This window comes from Pithys albifrons, chromosome Z (assembly GCF_047495875.1).
Source record: "Pithys albifrons albifrons isolate INPA30051 chromosome Z, PitAlb_v1, whole genome shotgun sequence".
In the NCBI taxonomy this organism is placed as follows: domain Eukaryota; kingdom Metazoa; phylum Chordata; class Aves; order Passeriformes; family Thamnophilidae; genus Pithys; species Pithys albifrons.
Window position 1 is genome coordinate 66,607,959 of NC_092497.1, and position 24,533 is coordinate 66,632,491.

General features: G+C 36.1%; 1 protein-coding gene across 18 annotated transcripts in view; it reads right to left on the minus strand.

Moving 5' to 3' along the window:
- Window positions 1-24,533, minus strand: part of PTPRD (protein tyrosine phosphatase receptor type D) — a 368,346-nt gene that overhangs the window by 112,943 nt on the left and 230,870 nt on the right. For 5 of the 18 annotated variants that reach the window (XM_071579826.1, XM_071579811.1, XM_071579810.1 and 2 more), the window contains 10 exons: window positions 23,842-23,952; window positions 22,436-22,447; window positions 20,142-20,411; window positions 18,841-19,422; window positions 10,673-10,806; window positions 9,809-9,953; window positions 6,173-6,478; window positions 4,950-5,143; window positions 2,992-3,018; window positions 842-959 (listed from right to left, as the gene is read on the minus strand). In XM_071579826.1, the coding sequence (XP_071435927.1) occupies window positions 842-959; window positions 2,992-3,018; window positions 4,950-5,143; window positions 6,173-6,478; window positions 9,809-9,953; window positions 10,673-10,806; window positions 18,841-19,422; window positions 20,142-20,411; window positions 22,436-22,447; window positions 23,842-23,952 (1,899 nt within the window). The remainder of the gene's footprint in view (window positions 1-841; window positions 960-2,991; window positions 3,019-4,949; window positions 5,144-6,172; window positions 6,479-9,808; window positions 9,954-10,672; window positions 10,807-18,840; window positions 19,423-20,141; window positions 20,412-22,435; window positions 22,448-23,841; window positions 23,953-24,533) is intronic. The other 13 variants (XM_071579817.1, XM_071579814.1, XM_071579813.1 and 10 more) reach the window with 5 other exon arrangements.

A 24,533-nucleotide genomic window follows, 5' to 3' on the forward strand; every position in this document is an offset into this window, starting at 1 on the left:
TTGTTACTAAGAGAGCTTGTAATGGAGCTATATATGACTGTAATGGAATATCCTCAATGGCTGCACTAGAAACCCCTGAAAATGAATGCAATACCTACAGACTGTGAACACCAGTAGGTGGACATCACACTAAAGCTGCGGTGACATCAGTTACTTAAGCTGTGCAACAAGGAAGCATTTAAATTAAAAAACCTAAATTGTTCCTCATCTTAAAGCAATTTGGTTCATCCTATCAGTGATAACTGCTGAATTGGTTATGCAATCAGATATCCACCATCTAGTACCCCCTGTGATCAAATGCAGACTGAACACAGTGACATGGTGTATTATGCCCCAATTTGTGCCTTAAATTACCCATGAATCAATATGGGTTTCAGGGTTTCACAGGATCAACTTTCTTTTGTTTTCTAATTCTCTGCTTTAATAATCACATTCTCCCTAGATAAGTTATGACTGTCATGGGAATAGGTTCTATAAATGTTTTTACTGAAAGGCAGCTGCATTGCTGCTCTCATGAATATCAGGAAAGCCCTTCACAAGTTTCTTAAATATCCTTCTCAGCCCTGAATTTCTACTTTTGCCTCTCCATGAAGACATCAATCATAATTGAAAAGCTACTGAAAACTGTAAAGTGGCCTCATCTTGAATTGAGAAAGAGACAAAAGAGGACACTGGTTCTGTTTTTATCAAAATAAACGAAGGGCCAAATACTGAAACAGAAAATGCTGTATCTTAGAAACAAACTTGTCACACAACAGGAGACTTCCAAATAGTATGAGCAAAACACTAGCAGAAAAAGTCAGAGGATTCATTAAGAGATTACTGTGTGTACAAGTATTACCTGCACCAGTAGTAGATACAAGTTTGGGCTTGCTGCGTGCTCCATCACCTTTTGTTGTATAGGCTGTCACAGTGAAAGAGTATGTAGTTTCAGGTTGAAGTCCAGAAATTATCATTTCCTAAGATGATATAGAACAAGAAAAATTAATTAAAAATAGATTGTTTGCCAAGACAACATGGAGTCCTTCAGAAATCCACTTTGTACTACACACAGTGTATATACATTTGAGCTACAGTGTTAGCAAGCGTTTGCTGTCCTGTGTGAAATACTTCATGATGCAACATGTGTCACTTGCTTAAGCAACCAAGGACAGCACACACAGTATGCCTCAGGTAGTTTAAAGAAAAAGGCCAAAGGGTGAGTGGTGTGAACAGTAAATAAAGTCTTCTGAAATACCTTGCATAAGGAATACTACAGACATTGGGAAATGCATGCATATGTAGATACAGAAAACTCAGTTTCACTTAAGTGATTCACAGGATATCACTGATATAGTTCTAAAATGCTTAGTAAGGAAAGAGTTGCATTTATACCCACACTTTGTAAGGAATGACAGTTTAGCTAAACAAGAAAGCTTTGTTATTTTCATTGCACCCTGTGTCACTTGTTGGACTACACTTCTAAATATCTGAAAGGACTTCAGAAACAACTCACTCTTCATCTCTAAAAGAACTACCTAGAACACCATTAAAAATCTGGTCAGAGGGATACATCTGATGACCCTCAAACAAATAATAACCACTACAAAACAAGTAGCTCTTCAGCTAGTACAAATGAACAGCAAAAATGCTAAAACTCTCAAGTATCAAAGCAAAGGGGATCTTTTTCTCACGTGTGTGCACATGTATATGCACACGTAAGAGGGTGAAGGGTGACCCACCACAAATGAACTAAACTTACATCATGCTGTAAGGGCAACAAGAGGACTAAATCTTTACACTTATTATATTAATAAATTTTATATGCAAATATAAAGGGACAGTATTTGGAGACAACTGACTGGCTCTACATTCCCAACTTCCAGACTGTAAGCACTGGACTATTCCTTTGCATTTTCAGATGCCTGATTTACACTAAATTTCAATGCTGCCAGAGAGATGGTGTATTTATGCTAGAACAAATAGCAAATGTGCAATCACACAACCCCCAGATGCAACACCTATGAAAAGTTAATATAAAAATTATGGGTTAAGCTATTTCTAGAATTTCTCAAGACAGTAGGTATGAGCTTAGTAAAGATGTAATTGGAATTCAATACTGTATTTACAATCAGTTATTAGAAATATAGAAATAATAAGGCAATGGTTAGAATGAGTGGGCAAAATAACTCCAATAAGAAACTACTACCAAAAAATTCCCTCCTTAGACTCTACCTAAAAATCGAACTGATCCTTAAGGGCAAAATCAGTAAGACAGACTTCAAATCTTTCACAAGGAAATTGCATCTGATATTAACAGAATTAAACTGTAAAAAGTATTAAAAAAACCCAAACCACAAAACCAAAACAGTGATGAAGATATTAGCCTCACCTAAAACAATCAGTACTTCATGGTGTAAGAGATATAATTGTGTGTAGTGTTTAAAAGTGTGATTTGGATGCAGCAAACCTCATTACTTAGGCATAAACACTGCAGGGCATATGGCTTTCCTGATAAAATGTATAACAAAAAACAACTGACTTCAACTTTCAGTTACACAGAAAATTTGTTAACCTTAAAATTAATACAGAAGAATATGGCTTTTGGTACTCAACTCTGAACCTCTTCTGTTTTATTTTTCTAGTAACACCTTGTAAAGAAGAAATTGTGAGGCAAACTTAGTGACTGTCATCAAAAGGATGAAAACATAAACCACTGCTGTAGACTGTCATCATGCTAAACACCACAATAAGCAAGGAACAGTAACTCTGCTCTCACAGGGGAAAAAAACTCAAATCAAACCAAAATGAAAAAGAGTCATATCAGAAAATCTTTCATGTTAGGAGCGTGCATTTGTGCAAATGACAGAAAAAACAACACCAAAACCAACCAAAGAAAATACCTCAAAGAAAGCCGAAAAAAATAGAATGATGCTACAAGCAAACAAGCAAGACAAAAAAAAATCCCAAACCAAACCCACAATGTTTTTCTGCCCAGGCAAAACTACTTACATGTTCAGTAGTATCATCATATTCCCACTGATTTAGAGTAAAGGAAGTTGAAGGGAAAAACAAAAGAAATAAGGAGATTTGCAGCCTGGTTGAGATAAAATTTTCATCTTAACAGTAAAATAAGTTTGAAAAATGTCTGAAAAAATCATGTACACTTTGAATTAATCATGTAGAATCACCTGGAATTTGGTTAATGAAATCAGGCCATACATTTTTAATTCCATTTCTGCTTTCCCTAAAAACGAGCTACTTCTCTTTCCTTGACAAATGAAAGAAGTAATGAATTCTCTTGTACCATGTAGCATTATAACAGTTTGTATTAAAAGTTACCAAGGCAGAATTAAAGGCTACCTGGATTATTTAATCATGTTACCAGGCAACAAGGTGCAGTTTTCTAAATTAGTGCAATACATTATTTAAATTAATAGTAGTATTTTTAGGTCTTGAAACCTAACCATATTGATATTTTACCATCGGGGTCTTCATACCTGCACAAGCCCTGATTACATGCATCACAGAAGTATGACAGGCAGTGAGGAGTGGTAGGAGTAGAAAGCAGTTGACTATCCAGTGTGGAACAATGGCAAACAGTCCAGTCAAAGCCAACTTGACAAAAGAAGAAATAAAACTTTTGCCTTTATGATATTTGGGCTCAAATATCTCACCTTGTCTCCAGTTACTAACTTTCTAATGTTTAAAATTATTTCAATCCACTACACTGAGACGTTGAATGTAAAATTTTGTGCAAGGAAGGGGAGAACGAAAGCACACCAGCATATTCTTTCCATATCCTCTTCCTTCTCCCTTTCACCTTCCATTTCCTTTCATCTTTCTGTGCACTGAATTTAAGCTGTAAGAATACAGTGTTTTCAAAAATAGGAAGTAAATATTGGTAGGTAAAACTGCAACAAAGACCTCCAGAAACAGAGACCATATTTTAAGAATCGGGTCATCAGCAAAATGTGGGTGTAGTAGACGTATTCTTAAGAAAGCTCTCTGCAGACCTGAAATTTAGAATTAAGACTTGAAGGGAGAAAAAAAGAAAAGTAAAAACCTCATTTACTTACTTAGACAAAATGTTTAGAAGGCAGATTTAATTCTTTAATTCAGATTGATAATTTCTTTTAATTTCCAGTCAATCCAGCCATAAACCATAGCTAGCAGTGACAGGTGTGTACTTCATAACAGTTTCAACGTCGGATGACTCCTCCATTACCAGAAGCTTTGGAAATCTTAAGTTTTACAGTGCACTGGTATATTTCAATCAGTAAATTCCTAGTTTGAGAAGCTTTTTAATCTTGATGCTTTCATAATCTCATCATTTTATTGGGAAATGAAATATTTTCAGATGGGAAATTTTGCAATATAAATAATTGCTACCTATTGAAACTAAGCTCCTCATCTGATCACAGTTACTGATATGAATAATGAAAATATAAATAGTGGTTTCTAAAACTGCACTAAGAAAATTTATTTCTTGTGAAATACATGGTGAGGTGCATACAAGTTAATCAGAGAATCACTGTAATAATGGGCTTACACAGCCTTCTAATGATTCTAGGCTTTCCACTGAAACCATGTAATAGCAGATTGGTAGATCTGTGTACAATTTGCTACACTGAATGTGACATAGATCAGATGACCCTGATGCTTTTAAACTTCAGAATATACATATAGGGTGTCTATAAGTCTCTAGGTTTAGGGGAACCAGAAAAATGTCACAGCTTAGCATTCAGTTGCAGACCAACAGAGGAAAAGATGTCTAGGTTTAGCCCAAGAACCTTTAAGTGTTCTAAAAAGTTTTTAAAATAGAGACAAAAAATGTGAGCTGGTAGGGTGCTGAATAGAAATAAACCAAAACCAAAACACAAACAACAAAAGCCCGTTCTGCATAGCTGTCTGGTACATTAACTGTCTTCACTGTGACCTAGAAGAGAACATATAAATGCTTTAATTACCTGTGCATCAGCCAGCACGATGTCCTTCAGCATGGGCTGACCCTTTGGCTCTCCATTTTCCATCCTCACGTAGTGGACCTGGTATCCTCGGATCTGACCATGCTGCTTATTGGGCACAGGTGAGCGCCATGACACTTTAACAGCAGAAGAGTTGACAGCCTCTACCTCGACTTTGCGAGGAGGACCACTAGGAACTGGAACAACATCATTGGACAGAAGAGAATTACAGGCACCTGTCCCACCCTTGCCTTTTTCTTTTTTCTTAAAAAAGGGCAGACTCATTATGTTTTCTCTGAAGAATACAAATCATTCAACAAATGGAGCTGCTCAACAATCTGATCTACCTTTCAGTGAAAAGATCAAAAAACATGACTGATGCAAAAAATGGAAGAAAAAGGAGTATTAGAGAAATAGAAAAACATGTAAAAATGTACAAAAGCCAAGGAAGATGCTTTGAGATTCAAAGCATTAGTACAAAGAGATATTTTAGTCACTGAAATAATAATATAACAATAGCAAAACCACAAAATATTTCAAAAACGTTTCTCTTGTCTTTGTTCACCAAGTTCTATGTTTTGTTTTGTTTTGATTTTTTTCCTCAGTAGTATAAAAAGGAGGCTGATAACAAGGCTGTCTTCTGTCACTTTCAAGAATGGAAGTAAAGAAAACATGTGGAGCATCAGTTTTCCAAGACTAAAACACAAAACTAAAAAAAAAAAAAACCAACCAAAAAAGGGAAAAAGAAAAAATACCCAAAAAACCCAAATCAAAAAACAAAATATGGAAGAAGAAAGCAGTTAAAAAACCCAATCAACCAAATAAATAAATAAAAAAACCAAAACAAAACACCAAAACTTGAAAAACGTTTATAGACGTAAGTATATAAAAATAGCAATGACTGTAAAATCAAGAAAAAAGCAGAAAGTTTTTTCTCTGAGCAGTATTTTTAAATTCAAGGAGGAGCAAAAGGATATGTATGGGCAAAAAGGAGCAGCAAACTTATGTCACTCACAAAAACAGTGCTTTCTGATAAAAATGCAAAAATACCAAATATAAAAATGGTGTAGAAAGGACAAGTCTTTGATTAAAAAGCTCAAAGGGTGATAATATCTGATTATATTTGGGAAAAAGAGGAGCAGAAAAAATTACTGTTATCCTATACAATGACAGCAGATCGACAGAGAGTCATAAAGGTGCAAACTGATGGAGTGGAGGCAACATACCATCTTCATCTGTCCGAATCAATACTGCTAAGCTCTCTGGGCCAGGTCCAACATCAGTGTGAGCAGTCACAGTTATCCGGTACTCAGTCCATTTTTCCAGCTGTTCCAAAAGGTACTGGGTACTGTCCGAGGAAATTCCCAAAATTTCATGGGGATTCACATCTTCTCCATCAATCCCAGTGTACTTGATGGAATATTCAGTGATAATGCCATTCTGTTTTTCCACTGGTGGAGGTTTCCAACTTACCAAAATACTAGTGGAGCTGGGGCTTGTGCAACTAATGTCTTGAGGAGGAGCTGATGGCTCTAATTTCAGTAGTGGGTTAAAGGAGGATTTGAGTGGAAGGATAGGAGTGATTGAAAAGAAATGAACAAAAGAAAAAATAAAATAAATAAAAGACAACAAATTAAAATAATAAACAAAAAAGTAGAAACTTAAAAAAGCAAAATGTCAGATAATCATATGCACCTTGGCTTATCAACATGAGGAAACTGAAAATGAAGAGACCAACTAAATGGTGAAAAAGGATGTAGGGGAAATACATGAAAATGAAACCTCAAAATAATATTACCTACCTGTAATTAAAATTCTTCTTGAAATAAACAAAAACGTGACACTTATGTGACTACTGATCTATGCTTACAATCATTGCAATTAGTGCAAGCTATAATATTTTAAATGACACAGGACACGTATTTACTTACAAATTTGGACATATCTCCTTCAAGTGGCTTTACTTTCCCGGAGGAAAACAGTCTCTTTTAACAGAACTCCTAAAAACTTGCAGTAATTGCTAGAAATTGCTCCACAGATTGCCATTTTTGCAGCCTTTCCACTCTCCTCAGCTGATTTTTTTTTTAAAATAACTGAGTCTGCCTGACACAAGTCAACCACAAATTACATTTAAATAAAAAGCATTTAACAAAACATTTCTTGTAGCCAGCATACTAGGAGCATGCAGTCCGTAGAATATGAAGCAAGTCTTAGTCAAAGATTTACCTACCAGGAACAAGTGACAGGCTTGTTGATTCTGACTGTAACTTGTACTTACCCTAGATCAGCTGTCAGTTTTATTTTTAACTCCTCTTGTAGATACCTTTGCTAGCAAAAAATTAATCCTACCAGTAATGTAAAAGTACTTCCACAGGAAAAAAAAAATCTACCACAAACAATGTATCAAGAAAACATGTAGTCATTTTACAAAGAGCGTTTACAAGCTAAGCACATGAGGATGGTAAGAGTTTGTGACTTTGTTTCATCTCCTGTCACCAGCACCAATCTTCCAGAGCAGAAGTGCTCACCTTTACTGACTTGTTCTTGAAGGAATATGTTAGCATATTTACCATTTCCAAGCTCCAGGGCATTTAAGCATGTATGTCATTTCAGTGGTTTCAGTGAGGCAAATCAAGTACTGAAAGTTAGGTATGTATTTGTGTGCTTAAATGGACTTTCACTTAGCAAAATCCATCCTTACTAACAGATCATTCAGAGTATGAAAAGAAAAAGAAGCCATAGCTCGAATTCACTAGCAGAAGTAGCAGATGCAGACTCCTTTCCTATTTCTGCCTTCTCTCTTGTAGGGAAAACAAAAAAATTATGTGTAAGACCTTTATTTTCCCCTGCCTCCCCTCTTCCTGCAATTTCCTTCCCATTTCTTAAGGGAAAAAAAGAAACAAATGTATATTTATACTTATACTAGGCACATGAAACAAAATTAAAACAACAGAGAAGGCATAGGACCCTGCTGTGACCTACTGCATTTACACATGTAGCTTTCAGCTCCCTACAGCTCTTTCTACAGGGATCAATGGCTTTTTACTCAGTATGGTGCACTGCTCTTCTGAAGGGAAAATAGAAGGCAATGTGCGAGTATTTCAACTATCTAGAGGAGATGGGTGGGGGAACAGATGAGAATTATCACATTTGGGATTGTTTTTATATACATTAATTCAATAAGCAAGTTCTAAAAACACATGGGTCCACTTCTATCATTAACTTTTGCAGAAAGTAAAATACTTGTAAAATGCCCCTTAAGGGTCTTATAGAAAAAAGAAATAAAGCCCTGCAGCATCTTCCTCTGATACCAAGATGAAAGGCAATAGCGTATTTGGGTGAATACTGCTAATAAACTCATAGAAGTTTATTAAATTTTAATTCATTATACTCTGAAAATGCAAAAATACTGCACTTATGTAACCAAGGATAATTTAAAGGTTACTTGTGTAACCACTTTTACTAATGAATATACTTATTTTTTAAATACACATTTTTGGCGAAAAAAAAGTTGCGATCTTTTGAGCGAATAACTTGGGTCTGATCACTGAAATTAACTGTATTTTGCTACTATTTGAAGACACAAGGCTGAGAAAAACATTCTTATATTCAAGGGAAAATGGCAATGTGCTTACACATGGAATATGTAGCCTTAGCTCCTAGATGTTCATTTTGTATGCGTAGTCTAAGCAATCTTCACTCAGTAAAAGGGAAAGTGCCTTCTAAATAATTGAAATTACTCCCAGAAAAAGTAAATGCCTTTTTCTTAATCAAATTACTGATTCAGGATTATTAAAATGAAAGGGTGCCTTTTCACCATCTCTAAACCCAGCCTTGTTATATAACAGTCTTATTCCAAATGCCTTAGAAATGCTTCAGAAACACATTTAGCTTTGGTTAAAGGTGTGTCTCCAGTCACATTAATTGTAATTAATAAATAACAATAGCAAGGAATGACTGTGTAATCACATCTGTCATGACTGCAAATTAAAAATACTCATGTCAATTGAGAAACAGCAATTTCTGTTTTGAATAGGATTACTTTAAGAACAGGTCATTTAATTTAAATAAAAATAGGATTGTATTAAGTTTTAAAATGACACATTCCAATGCAAACTGTCATGAAACCATAACTAGTCAGGCACAAGTAACACTTTTAGACATCATCTCTGCGTATCTGATTATGTTAGTTAAGTCTTAATTGAAATATTTTAAGTTGCATATATAAATCCCTGACAAGTTCTTACATTTCATTTGTAGGCAAATGTGATAAGTTTCATGATACTGTTTCCATAAGCATCCAATGAGAAAACTATTTTTCTACAGGTGTAAAGGGACTGAACACTAAAAAGCTTAGATTAAGAAAATTAACAAAGTCAGAATGATAAGCTACTACAGAAGAGTTGTTAAGAAATTTTTGGTACAGTCTGAAATATTCAACATGACCCACTCCACAGATTTTTGTCCTTTAGGAAGATATTGCAGAAACAACCTAGTATTGCAGGAAATATGCAGACTGGGTAGGCGCAATTTTATGAGGGAAGGACTACTATTATAGTATACCTATTGCATGATACAACAGATACCTTCTTAAAACATAAAATAAATTTTTATTATGACAGGATTATGTTGCCTCCTTAGACACTGGTTTGTAGAGGTTGTTTTTTGAAACTATATAAAAGCCAGTCATATATTAAGTTGATCACAATACACCTCAAATATACACGTTAAGAATTCTTCTGCTGTATTAAGCAGCACGTATGCTGCATTTTGGCTTTGTTGATGCCTTTCTGTGCAACTGAGATTAATCTCTTCCAGAAATACAAGACAAGGGAATAAAGTTTGCAAGGAAAGACACCTACTTGACTGCATGGTTCTTGCTGAAATTTCTGCTGTTGAAGCACCCAGGCCTTGAGAAGAACGTGCAGCTAGACGGAATAAGTAGAGGCTGTTTGGTCTTAAGCCTTGCAGACGGTAAGATGTAGTAGGTTCGGTGGAAACGCGTTGCTAAAAACGGATAAAAAGAGGAAGTCTTGATTGTATTCAGGGACTGTAAATTCTGATATTCCCATTGAGAAAAACTTACATTTAAGAAAGTGAATCATAACAAAATCGAACTAAACCAAACCAAAAATTAATGCATTAATATGACAAACACGCATTAAGGAACAGTATTTTTTAAAGTCAGTAGTTCAGTAGGTGGAACTCAGAGCCAGAAATGCTGCTTGACTGAGGAAAAATAGCTGTGTACAAAGCATAAAGGGCTTTTCAGACAATAACACATGAACAAAGACTTCCCTACAGCTATCTTTTATAAAACTGTGCAAAAATTATCTAAGGATGAAAAAAGACTTCAAAGTCCAAGTGTAACTAAAAAAAAAGTTTAACGGGTCCATACACTTTTGCCTCCAAACACTTTTGTTTCCAAGCCTTATTAGAGGAATAAACTTTTAGAGAAACAATCAATGTCTCAAACAGGATGAAACTTCTGTGGAGGACTCATTGCTGTCTACAGCAAAATTTCACTTGCTGGTAACCATCAACAGCATTTTCAGCTGTTTACACATTTTCAGTCTGTCCCTAGACTAACTGCTGGGTTTAACAAACACTTAAACATCAAGGCATTGTGTTAAAAAACTTGCTAATCCATGAAATTTAAACGATTGCAGCATTTTATGTCTGACTCACTAAAGATTATGTGAAAGATGTACAATCTTGCCGCTTACCTCCTCCCCGTGTTCCCCATCTTTGTAAACCAGTTCATAGCTGGAAATGGTATCAGAGCGTGGAGGTGTCCAGGAAAGCAATATGCTTGTTTCTGACTCAGGTTCTGCTTTGAAGTTCAATGGTTGACCAGGCACTAAAGAAAACGATGAGCAGTGTTGCCAATTATTTATTTAACTAGTTCAACACTTTCAAAACTTTTAAATTACTGTCTGAATATTTCATGCCGTCTCAGTTTTATTTAACTTACTGAACTTAAACAACTTGATTTATGGTACCATAAAATAAATTACTCTGAGCAAAGAAAAAGAATATTGATACATTTAAATCACATGTAAAAAATTATCTGTGATTTCAAATAAATGTGTCACAGTGCAAATAACACACACAAAACTGCAAAGCAATTGAAGAGATGTTTGGTGATGAATACCAGTGATCTAATAATCTGTGTGTGAAATGGAAAATATATACATCTATATATTTGTGTGTGTATGGGGAAAGCTAGCAAAATATATGATTGGCTGGAATAGTCTAAATAAAGCGTTAAAACCATTACATGTGTTTCCAAATATAAAAGTTATTTGCTCAGCTCATAAATAAAAGATAGTAAACACATCCTGCTCTTTAAGACACCTACATATTGAATGCTTGTGTAACCCAAAGAAGGCACAACCTATGGAAGAGAACTACGGCGAAGTTCTCATTAAGTGACATATTTTTACCCTTTCAAGGTATTTTTACCAATATAGTTGAACTTCCAGTCAATTTTGTTTGCACTAGTCATGAACATTCTCTGTTGCTTTATCTTGCATAATTGCCACAGAAATTATATAGAGCAAATGTTACTCCTCATTTACATCTTCAAATCTAAAGCAAATAAGCCTGACTGGGAAAAGACAGCAAAATGTAACTTTATCATTGGATTGTATATGATAGTTTTGGTACCCAAGTTCTAAAGCATTACTTTCAGTTAACAGTGCTCCTGATAAGCCATGAAACAGTTTTCCACAGCATTTCTAGCTGTTCAAGAATAAATTCTAGCATGTTTTTTTTAAGGGGAAAAAAATGTACTTCTTAGCATATATACTGAGAATAGGTCTGACAAACATGATGTGACAATAAGGATGGTTTCATAAACATTTTTAGGGGAAGAATTGTATTACAGGTTTAGAAGTATGTATCTTAATGAAGCACCTAAAACCCCCATGGAGCAAACAGTCAAAAAGAATTGGTATATTATCTTTCCCAGACCTTTACAGAATACTACTCTGAGGGTAACACCACCCTTGTATATGCTGGTACTGATTTGATACCTAACTTTAAACAGACAGATAGCCTTTCTACATGAGGTGCATATTCAAGTTCCTGTGTGGAGGTTGCTAGTTTCTACCATTTTTTAAAATGAATATTGAAAGACCAACTCTTTTTACAGGAATGAAAAGGAATAGGACTAATTAGCTGTTTTTCAAAAAAAATGCCTCATCTAAAAAGACACCACTGCCTAGGTACAGCAAAATGCAAAGGGAATGAGATCACAAAGCACAGGGAGTAATTACAGGAAATATCAACTAAGTATTTTTGACAAAAATATTCTGGATTTTGCAAGGAGGGGCTGCAGGGCTGCAGATGGTTCAGCTGGGAGAAGGGATGGTTTGAGGGCACTCAAGGGTACCCTCAATACCAACAGAAGGGATGCAAGAAATGTATCCAGTCCCTTCACAGAGTGTGGCAGGTGAGGCCCAGGACAATACAACAATAAAACTAGGACCGAGAGAAGTTGGCCCATATCAGCCTTCAGGGGTTTTAAACCTCAGCTGGATGAAGCCCTAAGAAACTCAGTCTGACCCCAGAGCTGAGCCTGCTCTGGGCAGTGGCTGTTGCTGGACATCTCCCCAGAAGATCATCCTGCCAGCCTGAATTGTCCTGTGATGCTATGATCTGTACTTAATGTATGGATACATGAATTGTACACCACAGCCAGACAGCAATAGTAAATGATTAGTCAAGTGACTCATATGAAGGCTGGTACAATCTGTTATGATAAATATGGCAGCAGATGGAGAACTAATGGTATTTCCTGTCTCTGTGTGTTTTAAGAGCCTCATTCTCCAAGTATTCTTTTAAAAAAACACCCTTGTGGTCTTAGGACTGCAACTCTCAATAATTTTATAAGACAAGGTGATGCCTAATTGGACTCTTCCAAATGCTATTTGTAAAAATAATACCAATACCTTGCAGTAAAATCTAGTTTCTCATCAGATTTTTAACTACAGTTATGCAACTCTGATGCTGAAAACACTGATACAAGAAAGAGCTGACAGGGAATCTGCATTGCTCCAGACAGGTAAGAGAAGAAAGAGAAGAAAGAAAACAACACCAAAATAGCAGTAAGGAAACATGCTGCATTGCTAATAAACTCTTGCAAGGAACCCAATGCTTAAGACAAAGGAAAAGTATCAGTTAAGAAAGTGGAATTATGTCTAGAACATGAAACAGCTGTTCAAAAAAGTCTTCAGTGGCACATGTTAGATAAGTCAAGCTGGAGCTGACAGAAGCTACTGGTCTACTTCAGAGACAGAAAAAAAACCCTAGAGAAACTGCAAAATCTATGTAAGTGAACTTCATAATCTTACTGAAGTGTTTTTAATTTTACACATCAACTCTCACTCCGTATTAGTGTTGTACATGGGCACCTCACCAAAGAGGATGTTTCTCCATCAGCATTCTCTCAATACTGTCTTTTCTGCTTTGAGGGCAATGTGTTCTACAAAAGTACATCAAACCTCCTAACCTCCCTGTGCTCCAAGTATATCTAATATAGAAGTATATGTTACTTCTAAACATGATAAATCTTGAGAAGTAGACACAGTGAAAGACTACAGTGCAATAACAAAGAACAAAATCCTCAACAACTTTTTCCAAAACTTCATATGAAGTTCTACATTTTCACTTGCTAGTTCTGCATGTTGCTGCCTAGCCAGAAACAAACACAGATTGCTGGACCTTGTCCTGCATATGTGGTTCTATGTCCACTCCTGATTAAAGTGCCAGAACAAAATCATAAAATGGGATGTCAAATCAGAAAGGCACTTTAGTTCCCTGTACAGCTCCTCATCTGGCTTAGGTAACCAGGAAACTACTCCAGGACTGTGCTAGGTATGCAAGTAATATGGGAAAAGAGAAGAGCCTCCAGGCTAAAAAGGGCCCCATGACATTGTTAGGGTGAAATCCATACCTAAAGGAAAACTTAATCAGTTCAACTAGAAAGCAGCTTTGCAAAGGAGAATAGATTGGCTAAGAGAATTTACAATTAGTAGGGAACCTAAAGGGACAAACAGCTTATGCTTTTGTTTTTTCTGAAAGAAGTATGAAACAGAAAAGCACTTAGAGCTGAAGAGCTACTGTGCTCCAGAGGTGCTTTTTCTTTTTTTGGTAAAATAATACATGTACTTTTAGAAGTACCAAATCCTAATAGAATATAATTAGAAAATAAAATCCATAATGTACAAAGTAAAATGTCTAATATGAGTGTTCTGCTCTCTGTCTTTCTGCTACATCTGAAATAAATTCTTCAAAATAGTCTTAAGATAGCTGAGTTTCACAGTATCAAACGGAGAACCATTGTACGCAAAATACGTAGTTACTATAGATTTTAAATTAAAAAAAAATGGCATAGCAAAGTAATGAGAATCCATAAATCACTTGCTTAAAATACATGTGCAACTGACATTTGAGAGAATAAAATTAACATGTTGGTCAGTCTTAACGAAAGGCCATATAGTCTTATCTGACTGACTAGAGAACACAGAGATTAATTATTCCTAAGAGTACTTCTGTCTACTTTCCCTTTCTATAGTGTAGCAGTACAGTTGCTTTAGAATTATTTCAAGCTGCTTTCTGCCATACTTAAATTCTGTGACTAAGGTAATATGTGCACATTTCTAGTGCTCATCCATGCATTTGTAAAAATCACAATTCTGGACTTGAAAAAAATCTGATTAAAAAAATATCCCGTATCCATATGCTATTTTGTATTCTAACTAGAAAAGTTAGGTGGATTAAAAGCCAGAGGAAAAAAAAAATCACTGTGTGAAGGTGAGATCCTCAATACTGAACCTATCATATCAGCATTTAAATGAAGTAAAATGGAGACTAAGATACCTTACAGAAGTTAACTGTGCTTTGAGAGTAGAGGAGTTATTCCAAAGATGAAAGTCTTTTGTACCTGACCAGATATTCCTTAAGGGGAATTTTGTCACCTAAAAAACTATCCTGCACCCTACATCAGCATCAATGCATAAACCAAGCAGGTGTGAAGAGGATGGTGCCAGACTCTTCTCAATAGTGCTCAGTAACAGGACAAGGAGCAATGATCATAAACTAAAACACAAGAAGCTCCATCACAACATGAGGAAGAACTTCTTTACATTAAGGCTGGCATAGCCCTGGAAGAGGCTGCCCAGGGAGGCTGTGGAGTCTCTCTCTGGAGACATTCAAAGCCCACCTGGATGTGTTCTAGGTGACCCAGACTTGGCAGGGGAGCTGAACTGGATGACCTCCAGAGGTCCCTTTTAACCCTAATTATTCTGTGGTTTTTCCACCTGCTTTGTTGCATTGAGCCAGCTTACCGGCTGCATGCTTACAACCCTTCCCATGTCGAAGTCCATTTCCATGAAATGTTTCAAAAGGACACTAGTACTGTGGAGTTTGAGAGATATGCGGTTTCCCCATTCACGTGTTTATAACAGCAACTTTAAATGTATGATAAAGTAGCTAGCTTGCCACAACACAGAACAGTATTCCCTTGCTATGGACTCTGGTCCTCTGAATTTTTAATCTTCTTTTACAATAAGAACTCCAGAAACATTAATTTCATTTTAGCTAAGGCTCCATTTATGTGCCCTGCAAGTCAGATACTTAACCTTCTCATTATTGTCCTTTTTCATATGTTCACATTAGCCCTTTATAACTGCAATAATCTTTAGTCTCCAAACCCTGGAGAATCCTAGGTTTAAAATTAATAATATGGTTTATGTTTTAAATTTTTGTCTTAAAAAGCATATGCTTACAGATGCACATTTATTTCCCTGGATACTTTTTCTCTCTTTCTCCAATAATCCAACAGATCTTGTGTTTCTCTCTCTCACCATTCTCTACCAAAGTTCAGAATGAAAACAAGATTCTCTTAATTCCTTCACTAGCTATCCTCTCTTCGCACATTAAAATGAAACTAAATGAAACCAAAACCAAACCAAACACTTAGTCTAAAAGTCTAAATTTCCCCAGTACACACAGTCTATGATATGCCACTCAGAGTATATGTACTTCTGACCAATTCAAGCACAGAAAGGAAACAGGACAACAAGCATGTCCTGAGCCCCTAAAATGGACATGAACCAACAGAGCTTTTGTTTCCTAACAAAATTAAAGAAAGAGCAAGAAGTACCACACTAAATCGTGTATCAGTACTTCTTTACTGCAATATTTGGTAAATCAATTCACTCAAATAATAGACTGATTCCAACTCCATCCTTAACAGAACCAAATCCTTTGGCCCAAAAGGTGGAATAAGGACTCTCTTAGGTATAATTTTTGGAATTGATCTCCTCTTATTCAAAAGGTTCAGCTCCACAGCTTATTTCTGATTAAAGATTTTGTTTAAATGGTGTCTTTTTATCATAAAGAAAACAATTCTAAAAACAACTGGGCAACTGTCCTACTGCTGGAGGACATGGCTTTGCCTTAAAATGCATAAGTAAAATATTGAAAAAAAAACCCTGAATATAATTTTCTTAAAAATATCTTATGTTTGGTTGTCTGACAAATGCTTCCTTCTCCTCCCCTTCAACTACATGTTCCTAGTCAATATTTTAATTTAAACCTAAGTTTCACTATCAGCAGTTTCACTGACCTGCAAACTTAGAAGCCTCTCACAGCCATTTCAAGAGGAGAATTCTGCTGTATTCAGAAAGCAAAACTTCCTTCAAAAAGTCTTTTTAAGAACAAATTTCACAATTTCTCTCCAAATATAAGAATACACTTTAGGAAGAAAAGCTTTGAAACGATCTAACAGAGCCTGTAAGTCACAGATATAAGGTTCTGTTGCTCTAATATCCCCAAAGTAAGCATAAGGGCTAAGCTACCTATTTATAATGGCAGGCTTATTTGTTTAAAATATGAGAAAACATCAACTAAATATAATCAGCATGCCATTCCTTTTTTTCCATTAAATCCATTTCCCCTGTTTCTAAATGGTACTTTATAATTCACTTTAATATTTGGAATCAGTTTCAGTTTGACAGACTTAAACTAAAGCAACCATATTCAGATGGAAGAAAAGGGCAAGGAGGGCATTTTATTTTGTGGTGTTCACTTAAGAGAAGCGACTGGATAGAAAGATGGGAGAATCTTAGTTTTTAAGCATACCCTGAACTGGAGAACTGCACTAGACTGTCTTAGGGTTTTTTCTGTTTTATGATTTAAAACGTTCATATTTCAAGTAAAAGTACCAATGTTTAAATATTCCTCCTGTATTCCCCATTTTTTTTTGTTTAACATAGTCTCAAATAAACATTACCAAGTCGACGCTGTTACAGAGCTGAAAGCATGTACTGAGAAAAGCTCCAGCACTATTAATGTTGTTTTAATTTTTTCAAATTGCAACAGTAATCAGGAAGAGATGGGCATGATTAACAGCAATATCTATGAAGGTTTTAATAAACAGAACTTTTCTTTAGTGACCTTACAAGTAATGTAACTTGGGCTGGTCCAGATGAGCCTCAGTGCTCATTATTTCAATTCCTTCATCCTTTACTGGGGAAACCACTGTCAAATAATTTCTAATCTAAGAAGTCTACAGACGTGAGTGGAAACACAGATAAGGAGCTCACTCAACCTTCTTCTTGAAAAGCTTTATGCACATGGATTTAAGCAGAAATCATATGTCAAAATAAAACCAAGTTATGTGAAAAAGGTTGTGAATGCCAAAATTCAACTATGGTGTACATATTTAAATTTGTATGTGCACACAGACACATTTTAATGTACCACCAGAAGGTCTAAAGCCAGTTAATTTTGTAACTTCTCAGCTGAGATACTGAAAATGGTAACACACCTAGATCTTTGTGTAACACAATACCTAGAAAGATTCCAGGAAAACACCCCAATTTTTGACTTGATTAAATGCTTATTGGTAAAATGCAGAAGTAAAAACTGGATGAAATTTAACTGTCTACAGTTACATTTTAGAGATTTGCTTCTTAAAACGTTCAGGGATGCCAAATTCTGCAAGAGCAAACTTTCCTGCACTAAAAAATTCAAGTAGTATTATATATTTCTAGACAATCACTAACCTTACAGTAGTATTTCATAAAGCTTTCTTTAAACTGCTAGACAAAAGGAGCTTTTATTTCTTATTGCTACAATAAACCACTTTGTGCAGTGCAACTACACCTGGGCTTCTGGCTTTTGATATCATAAAACATTTTGCTTGTCCTTTGCTAATAAAACTAATTCATGGACCTAAAACTCCCCAAAAAGAAACAAAACGAGCTAACTGCAAACAGAAACCAAGAAAATGGTGACCTTCGCAGAGACAGGTTGGATTTAATTTACAAATCCAAATTATACAGAATGGCTGGCTTCAACCTACACAAAGATTTGCTGTATTTAATGCTTTCATGTTTTATTTTGTTTTCAGAACCTTACCTACTACTTGAATACACATGTGGTACACATACATTTTAATATCCAAACCCAAGGCTCACTAGAGTGATGCAGCATAAAGGAGCAACATTACACCTAAACAAAACCCACCAACATCGGTAACTCCTTGAAGAGAGCTATAAAGAACTACCTGACAAACATGTTTGGTGCGCAGAATATTGTCAAACAGAAGCCGTAACACCAGGAGGAAGGTTTCCTTGAGACTTAGTTGAGCTACAGATAAACTTCCTGACACTGATGAAAAAAGAAATGAAGGTGTGAGGGGGCAATTTCCTCTCTTCAGAGATAACTTGCACTGTGGAATTGAGAAAATGTTATCTGCAAAAGCTGCCTGAATAAACTGGCTGTCCTTGAGAGGGAGGCTTTTTTGCAAAATTTTAAACTCAAAGTCTCTCTCTGCAGGCAGGTTTTTTTTCCACACAAATTTTGTTCATTGCTAGCTTACCTCCTGTTTGAGTGATGACTTGAATGTCACTAGAAAGTGGTCCATCCCCAACAGAAGTAAAAGCAAGAACTTTCACAGAGTATGTTTTCTGGGGTACAAGATTCCCTATAGTGGTAATATGGCTGTCAGCCACATTGTGCTTCATCCAACTGTTAACATGTTGAGTGGGGTCCATGGTGTAATAAACTCTGTAACCTTGTATTTGTCCATTAGGTTCCTCAGGTTCTTCCCACTGTACCAAAATGGTGGTAGAGCTCAACATACGGGCCTGCACATTACGTGGTGCACTTGAAGGTGCTTGCTCTGAAGTCCTTGTTGCCACAGGCTCACTGGGTGGCCCTCGCCCTATGTTATTAACAGCAACTACACGAAATTCATACTCTGAATATGGGCTTAGGCCAGCCACACTATAACGTGTCGTGGCAACACCATCAATTTCTTTGTATGGCTCCTCTGAGTTTTTGGGTTTGTGTTGGATTATGTAGTAAGAAACTGGCTCAGGGTTTCCAGAATCCCAAGTCAATGTTATGCTTGTTGCTGTGCTTTCTGTCACCACAGGTGTTCCAGGAGGTTTGGGTAAGGCTAAAGACAAATGACAAAAAATACAGTTAGCACTAGGTAACAGTAGACATTAATTATTAAAGTAGAGAAGCTTACAAACAACAACGTCCTCACAGGAAGATGGAATAGAAAGAAGGTGCAATCCATTCAGAGGAAGCTTCTGGAAGCTATGATTTCCTCCAAAAATCTATCAGAAAATCTTCAAGCTCTGTTCTATATAGTTCACTTGTCACAAACTAGTGTTACTGACTTTTGTAATAAATACCACAAGCATATGCAGAAAGAATAATCTTACAGACAGGTAATACACCATTACAGCTGAATTTTCAACTACTTTCTGAATATCTAGTTTCCAATTATTTAATGAATATGATACTTGGACACACGGAAACTTAAAAATTAAATGACTGGTTCTGAAAGCTCCTGCTGTTGAAAAGTAAATGGAACATTGTAAGACCCTTTCTTTAACTGAAACAAAGGCTGTGAGCTAGACCCAGAAGAATAATGAAACATTATAGCTATCTTATTTTAATAAACATTACTTATTTAATTAATGAGCATTACTGCTGTCTGAGCCTGTTATTTTGTCTTTTGCCAGTGATTGGGTGGAATATTTACTCTCTTGGTTTAAGAGGGCAAGCGGCATGTAGTCCCTTTCAGTGCAATGTATTTGCTCAAAATAAGAAAATGAATGAAATAAACAACTGAACTATACCCAGATATATGGGCTTGGGATATACCTTTGACAGTTATCTGCGCTATTGCTTCTATGACACCAAGGGTAGACATGGCAACACAAGTGTAGTTTGCAGATTGTCTGACATCATTAAGCTCAAGGACATTCCTCCCTATTGGCATATCGTCCTCGGGTGTCAAATCTTCTGCTCCTAGCATCCATTTCACATATGGCATTGGTGACCCCACCGCAACACAGGTGATATTTACACTCCCGCCAGGCATGATCTCATGATTTGTGGGGGGGATAGAGAACCTCGGTGGGACCCGTCGAACTGGAACAAAACACAAAAAAAGGTAATAACATGTACAAAAAAAGGAACTGAGTCTTAAATACAGATGGCATGCAGTGTACAGACACAATTTAATGGTTTTAATGTTTGTCCTGATCTGCCAGAAAATATGCACAGGAGAAATAGGAGACTAAAAAGAATTTTGTCTGCACACAATGTGAATTATTCTTTATTTACTTGAGGATATTATTAGGCACATTCATACAAAGGCTGATTCAGACCTATTAGGGCCCCACACATAACTAACTACATACTAACAATACACGAACACCATGCAAAAGATATACACGCACACGTGCACGCACACACAGAGATGCACATATATATATGCATTTTTTTATGCCCATACATATATATAAATGCACAGAAGAAAACTGGAAGGTCAACAGCATGCTTGAGTTGATCACCAACTTCAATGCTGCATGCTTCCAGCTGATGTGAATAAATGTGCTTGGCCACATTGTCACATCACAGTCCCGGAACACGCTGCCTACAGTAAAAACTGAAAGTGCAAGTTCATTTGTTTTCAGACTCAAAGTAGATGCAGCCTCAAGACCTCACACTAACACTGAAACAAACATAGAAAAAAATATTTAATTTCACACAGATAAATATATATATATACACACCATATGTATACATATATACAAATATATATAAATATATATAAATATATATATATATATATATATGGAAAGAGAGACAGAGTCACAGAAAGAGACTAGGCAAAGCCAGTACCAAAGTACTGGATTTGGTCATGCAGGCAAGCAAATGACAGAAACAATAGAGAATCATGCTTAGGGAAATGTCTGAATAAAAACTGTAGAGAGAAAAAGAAATCAAAAGGAAACACACTGGCTGAGGAAAAAAAAACTTGAAAGAGATGGGGATAGGCTAGGCTGACAGATAGATACAGGAGTTGAAGAGAAGCAGAGAGTTTGACGGACAAGGAACTTAAGATTAAATTTAAGTGGTTAAAAAGCAACAGCTGGGAAGGGCCACTGGGGAAAGAGCAGACTACTGAACATTCAGGATTCCACTATGCTCACAGTTAAGGGAAAGCAAAATAAGGACTGATAATATTAGACATTTCTGTATTGACAGCAAGGGGGGGTTAACCTTAAACATATAGCAGGACAATCCACTAACAGAGTAGTTAATATTTAAGCAAACACAAGACCGAGAAAATTACCAGGCAATAACAGATCAGTGTTCCTGCTTCAAATATTCTCAGTGGTGTGCACATGTGTGTAGGAGGTGGAAGTGACAGAGGCAGCTGAGAGAGGTAGGTTTGTATTTAGGCCTTTCATGGATGGTGTACTTGAAACTGTATTTATTTGGCCTTAATAGAGGCTAGTTTTTAGGACAGTTTTAATTTAGCAAGGAATTAAAAGTAAATAGAACTATGAGTGAGTTTAAAAAATAATAAGGAAAATTATATTAGTCTGAAACCTTTCCACTTGGTTTAAGTTTCTGTGATCTTCTACAGATTCAGAAGGGGCTTACTGCAATGGCCTCATGAGTGAACGACAGGCAGAAAGGGAACAAGCAGAGAGCAAAACATCCGTAAACGGCCAGTTCACAGAGGCCACCCAAAGCAAACGGCAGGCAATGAGGAACTTCTCGTATAGAACAAAATGCTTATAGACAAAGGAGAGTCTAGTCTTCATGCGCAGGCTGTTTAGAAAAGCAACTACTGAAACCATTCCTTGAAAAGCAGGCATCAGTATAAGCAAGAAATTAAAAGGGAAGAAAAAGCAGGAACACTGACCAAGTTTAGTAGACGTTAGTATTAAAGTTAAAAAGACTGCCATGCATCCAGGGTCATTCTCTCTTACCATGCACAACAGTTAAGTATCATCACTCATCAAAAGCCATGACGAGCTTAAACATAACATTAACATAAAAAATGCCACAATGCAGCTACATTCATTTCATTTGTATTCTTTGTTATTGGTTTAATTAATAGTTTTTTAAGGTGGGTAAAAAGTAAAAAACACACCAACCTTCTCGCAGCTCTGAGGGATGTAGGGGGTTTGATGCAGAACACAATGAAATGAGGAAAGGAGAAAAACAAGGGAAACACAGAGAGAGTAAAAAGGCCATATCAAGGCTTTCAACTGCTAGTTGAACATCTCTACTTGTGCTAATTAAACCTTCCTACCTCACCTTGAAAAGTCAGCATTTTCTATAGCTACAATGGTGTTAGAAACAACAGCTAGCGTAATTTTGAAATTTTCCTTTGGATATAAAGGTATACATGCCTCATGCAGTACAGGAAAGTCAGTATGTTGGAGGACAAGAGAAAGAAAATAGAAGATCAAATAACTTTCTACGGATGTTATAACTATGAAAGGTTTTCCTTTCTTTTCTTTTTTAATTAGCCATAAGAGTCACACCATATGAAAACGTATCAGGTTGATTGAAAAATCAGCTCTAAAAAAAATTTCAAAATCAAGCTAGACATCTTTTGTAAGGTCATTCACCCTGCTGCAAATTTTACAGATGTTTATGTTTTCATTCCTATTTCCCCCACCCATGCCCTTACACTATAGACACACGCACACACACACACACATATATATACACATATGTATGTATGCATGTTATAGGCCTTGTTTTACAGAAATCTACATCAATCAGACATAGCAAATACTGCCTGAAACAAACCCCTTCTTTCTAGCAGAACTAAAATTTATTTTCATACGTTAATAACCATTTCTACTACTGCACAAGGAATAGCTGTTTTCTTATTAACCATACCTGTCATATACTCAGGTAATTTCTTAAAATAATATAGCCAATTGACCACTATCATTCTAAAGGGCTACACCTCACTCACAAGTCTCACAGTAAATATATAGATATAAACATACATATATAATAAGAAGAAACAGAAAAGAAGAAAATACAGTTGTGCTCTGCATACATCAAGTTAAAAAGTTAGAGGCTTTTCCTTTGCAGTTACACAGCAGAGGTCAGATAGGCATACACCTCAATGCCTTGGGGTTACACTCAGCTCATTAGTAGCACACACAGCAGTCACTTCAGGAGTTTGAAAAGAAAACCAAACCAAACCAAACCAAACCAAACCAAACCAAATCAAACCAAAACTAATAAAAGAAAATAAATGCTAAGCTTAATTTAACTCAATTCAGAAAAATAACAGAAGTTAAGATGTAAAGATACAAATATACTTACAAACTTTAACCCGCAGGATAGATTGGACTCTAGAGTGCTTTAAAAGAACAAAATAAACCCCAAGCCTTTCCTCTACAGTTTAAAATGAACGTTATGACTGACAGATTTACCATGGCGTTTTGATTATTACAGTGGTAACTGTACAGATCCTGAAAGTATCTTATCCCTGAACCTGAACGAACAGTGGATGCCAGGGTTATGTCATTCCTACCTCTGACATATAGATTGGCAGGGGCAGAATAGCGTGTACCCGCACTGTTGGTTGCAACACACTCATATTTGCCTTGGTCAGATTCTTCACTCAGTTCAATTTGGAGGGCACCTGTATGGATATAAGATACATTGCCAAAGAGACGGTCAGAGAAGGCTTTTTATATCCATAACAATACACCTCTCAACAATATGAAAAGCTTGTATGCGAAGGTCCACTCAACGTCGGTTCATTTTCTTGCTAAGGTGCACAGACAGAAAATGATGCAATGAAAAAAACAAGATTATTTTTTTCACATCATCAGTGCTAGCACAGGAAAACAATTTGCATTTGGAAAAAAAACCAAACCCTTTAAACAATACTCTTTCCTAAACCATTAAAATGAAGATGGGTGAGACTGCTTCAAGGAAGAATGGCTTTTGAATAAAACAAAAGAGATTAAGTAGTTTGGTCATTATAATTTTTTAATGTTTATTTCATTGTTTCAATCTAGTAATAGAAGTATCACAAAAGGTGGTACTCATAAAAAAGGCAGGACAGACTTCAAGAAACCTTCTGCTGAAGAAAGCCAAAAATGTGCAGCAAGAACAAAAAGGCTGCTTGAAGTGAAAAAAAAGAAACTGTATTAGTCATTTACAATTATCAAAATATTATTTTAAAGAAATAAAACTCCTTTAAGACATGCAGATTGA